This window comes from Fundulus heteroclitus, chromosome 18 (assembly GCF_011125445.2).
Source record: "Fundulus heteroclitus isolate FHET01 chromosome 18, MU-UCD_Fhet_4.1, whole genome shotgun sequence".
NCBI classification, from domain to species: Eukaryota; Metazoa; Chordata; class Actinopteri; order Cyprinodontiformes; family Fundulidae; genus Fundulus; species Fundulus heteroclitus.
In genome coordinates this window covers 3892705-3896291 of record NC_046378.1, presented here as the reverse complement: position 1 = coordinate 3896291, position 3587 = coordinate 3892705, and the positions used below count along the sequence as shown (strand labels likewise).

The 3587-nt window shown below is 40.3% G+C and overlaps 1 protein-coding gene across 1 annotated transcript; it reads left to right on the top strand.

Annotated features, from left to right (window-relative positions):
- Positions 1-1436: 1436 nt before the first annotated feature.
- LOC118566800 (potassium voltage-gated channel subfamily E member 4-like) lies at positions 1437-2866 on the top strand. Its single transcript, XM_036150241.1, has 2 exons — positions 1437-1458; positions 2091-2866. The coding sequence occupies exon 2, from the start codon at positions 2116-2118 to the stop codon at positions 2662-2664; it is 549 nt and encodes a 182-aa protein (XP_036006134.1). The 5' UTR covers positions 1437-1458; positions 2091-2115; the 3' UTR covers positions 2665-2866.
- The last annotated feature ends 721 nt before the right edge of the window (positions 2867-3587 follow it).

Genomic DNA, 3587 nt, shown 5'->3' with positions numbered 1-3587 from the left:
AAAAAAAAAAAAACTTTAAGTAGATAAACATTGGTTTGAGTCAAAATGTAATGTTTTGCCTTGACCACTCAGTAGCTGAAACACTAATGTTAATTTAAGTGACCAGTATAAGCTTTGGTCATGAACACAACTCATTGACATAAAGGTTATTATGCAGCATCATTTGACTATCTTACCATTATGTCCTTTGGGAGAGGTTCTGGAAAGTCTGACCAGGCCCTTATATGGTTCCAAATGCTGGTCTGAGAATAATGTTGAGCCTTCTTGTAGTCTTTTCGGCAACCCAATAAACTGGGTCTCAATTTCTGACCCTGGGTTTGGTTAAACCTGCCCTTCTTGTGTCCCAGCAGCAAACTTAGAATTTGGGTAAAAGTTAAACCCAAGCTGTTTATGTGTGCGCAGCAAACACAGTTTTCTTAATTTACTTTTACATTAGAAATAGTTCAACTGACATACCTTCTGAATCATGAAAAACAGAGGTAAATACGAAACAGGTGGTTCTCAATGGTGTTAAAGAGCATCTTTTAGAGTAATTGCTGTATTAGTAATCCCCTACTGTGGTAGATTGTAGCCACTTTTCAAAGACAATTTTACCTCGTTTTAACAGAACATTCCCACAGTGAAACATGTTGGTGCTTTTCTTCAGCAAGTGTAGGAGCAATTCTGGAAGAAAACCTTTTAGAGTCTACAAATGACTTGAGACCTTGTTGAAGGTTCACCTTTCAGCAAGACCTAAGCTCTTAACAAACAACCAGAGATAGAATAATGGGGTTTAGATCAAAGCATATCCAAGTGTTAAAATGGATATGCTCAAACCAGTTAGGAATTGAAAATTACTATTCATCCAATCTGTTTATAGTTTAGGCAAACGAGAATGTGAGCGAAGTTTCTCTCTCTAGATGTGCAAAGCTGGTTGAACCATAGTTCAAAAGTTTGCATGACTTTTAAGATTTTTATTTGCAAATATATTTATTTATTTCCAGATCACAATTTGCTCTACTCTGAGTTAGTCTATCAAAATAATTGAAGAAAAAAAACAAACTCATATGATATGATTGTAATGTGCAAAATATGACATAAAAGGGTATGAATACTTTTGTTTTTACTTTTCATCACCAGCTTTTAAGTGCTTGCCACTTTTCTGTAAATGTATTAGTTGTTCAACCACTTCTTCTGGATACGGGATCTTTAGTAAGAATCTGCACATGACCTCACAATTTTATAAGGTGGGAAACATCTTAAATTTTGTTTTGATTTATTTTTTTTTAAAAAAAAAGTATTATTCCTTTGTGAAGTCTTCCACATGCTCAGGGTTCATCTCATAATCGGACCAGGCCATGTGAGTCATGATGACGCTAAAAGGTCTCTGTATAAATAACCTGCGTCTGAACTCAGTTCTGCCCAAAACCTCAGAGGGGATAGAAGAGGCACTCACATAAGATACAGTTCTGCAGTTTGGTGAGTTCATTTGTTCATCGTTTTTTACAGCTGTTAGTTGTTCTTTCAGTTTTGAATTAACTTTCTCAAACTTATTTGCCTAGTTGGTACGAAGTTTTCCAGGAAAGAAAAAAAGTAAAAAAAAGTAAAAAAAAAGTTTAACGATATAATTATATATATATATATATATATATATAGATATCATATATATATATATATATATAGATATATAGTATATATATATATATATATATATCTATATATATGTCAACTTTATTGATGGTGTTCTCTTTGAACATGCACATTTGAATGGCACCAGAGAAATAAATGGCCAAAAAATTAAATAAAAATACATCTACTCTATATACAGAGAAAGATGCAGTGCTCTTTTTGTGGATTTTGAATTATCCATAAAGGTTAAATCGATAGAGTTAGACAATCAATTGTAGGACCGCTATTAATTATGTAAGTGACTACGTGTTTGCATTTATCATCTTTAACTGTGTTGTACAAAGTGCAAAACTCCGTCAATATACGTGCGTAAAACGCGCGTAAGGGTGCTTGGAGGTACCAACGCCGTCTCTTTATAGATAGAAAAATAAACGTTAACCCCTTAACATTTGTATCTGTGCCTTCTTTTGTGCATTTTACAGGATTTCATCGCAAACTTCACAAAAAATGGAACGCCTAGAAAACTTCACAGCAGCACCAGCGAGCCTCTTCTTGAACACGGATGTGCGCGCGGCGGAGTCCCAGGCCGCCGCCGTCGAAGGCGACGGGAGCGCATACCTCTACATGCTGATAGTCATGTCATTCTACGCGGTGTTCCTCTGCGGTATCATGCTGGGCTACTTTCGCTCCAAGAGGAAGGAGAAGAGGAGGATCAACATCTTCACGCGCCTGGTGCACGAGGTGGAGCAAAGGGAGTGGGGCGCTCTGCCCAAGAAGCATAGCGCCACCTTCCCGGCCGCAGTCTCGGGGCTGCGCGCCGTGCAAGTTTCCTTGCCGTTCTGCGGTTACCACGGCAACCACTCCGGAGCCCTCAGTCACGAGGGTTTTCTGCCGTCTCCACTGGCGTGCGCGCTGTGCGCGGAGCAAAGCAGCGTCAGCTCCCTGTGCTCCTCAGCGGATACGCGCCTGACCATTGAGGAGGAGGAGGCCGACAGCGGCGCGGCAGAGGGACCGCAGGCTGCACCAGCGGAGCACGGCGGAGACGATTCAGGCTGAACCTTACCCTGGCTTTAGATCCAAAGAGTGAAAATTAGCTCCGAGATAAAAGATGAAGAAAAACAGCTTGAGGGAAAACATGAGTGGCCCTTAAATGCGTTATTATTGGGCCTCCAAAGGAGACAGTCGGCAGCTGTGAAGCCCTAAATTTGTTCGTGAAACTCCATAACCAACATCTGTGACGCGCCATACGCAAGGAAGAGAAACAACGTGGGCTGATATTCATAATCCACACATTATTATAATTTTTTCATGTACCGATCGACGATTGCTACTTTCAGCTTTATGACAAGTTAAGCACAATGCCACACCTAAACGCACACACAGCTCATGTCAAATCTCTTAAGAACGCATTGCTACCGTGGTTTAAAAAGCAGAATAACAGGAAATGTTCATTGTAAGTTTGTTGCCTTCTGGTTTTAAATGTGGTTCTTTGTTTTTTGGAGAACGCAGAGCTGATTCAGAGTAGACTAGTTATTATTTTTACAGTGTGTGAATGAATTGGGCTCTTTTTGCGGTGTCCCCCTCCTTGCTGTTGAACCCCCTCCCCGCCCCTTCCTGCTGCTGCCACCTCACTGGTTTGGGCTGATGACTCATCCTGCAGGAGGCTTGAATGGAAGACTGGTTCTGTGTTTTGCTCTTCAGCAGAACTCGACTTGCTCTGACCGACACAGGTGTCAAGAACTGAAAAATACCTGGAACCCACTTGAAAGGTTGTCTGAAATAAAGGTCGTCTGTTGTAGCCTCATGGCGGACAGATATCTGTTCACAAGCAATAGATTAGGTTTACTTGATGAAAAAAATGCACTATAGGATATATGTGTGTGTGTGTTGGTCACTTTTACAGCTTTAATTTAACATGGAGAGCTGGGAAGCGTTAAAGGAAACAATAAATGCATTTGGAATGAAAACAGCTTCTCTTT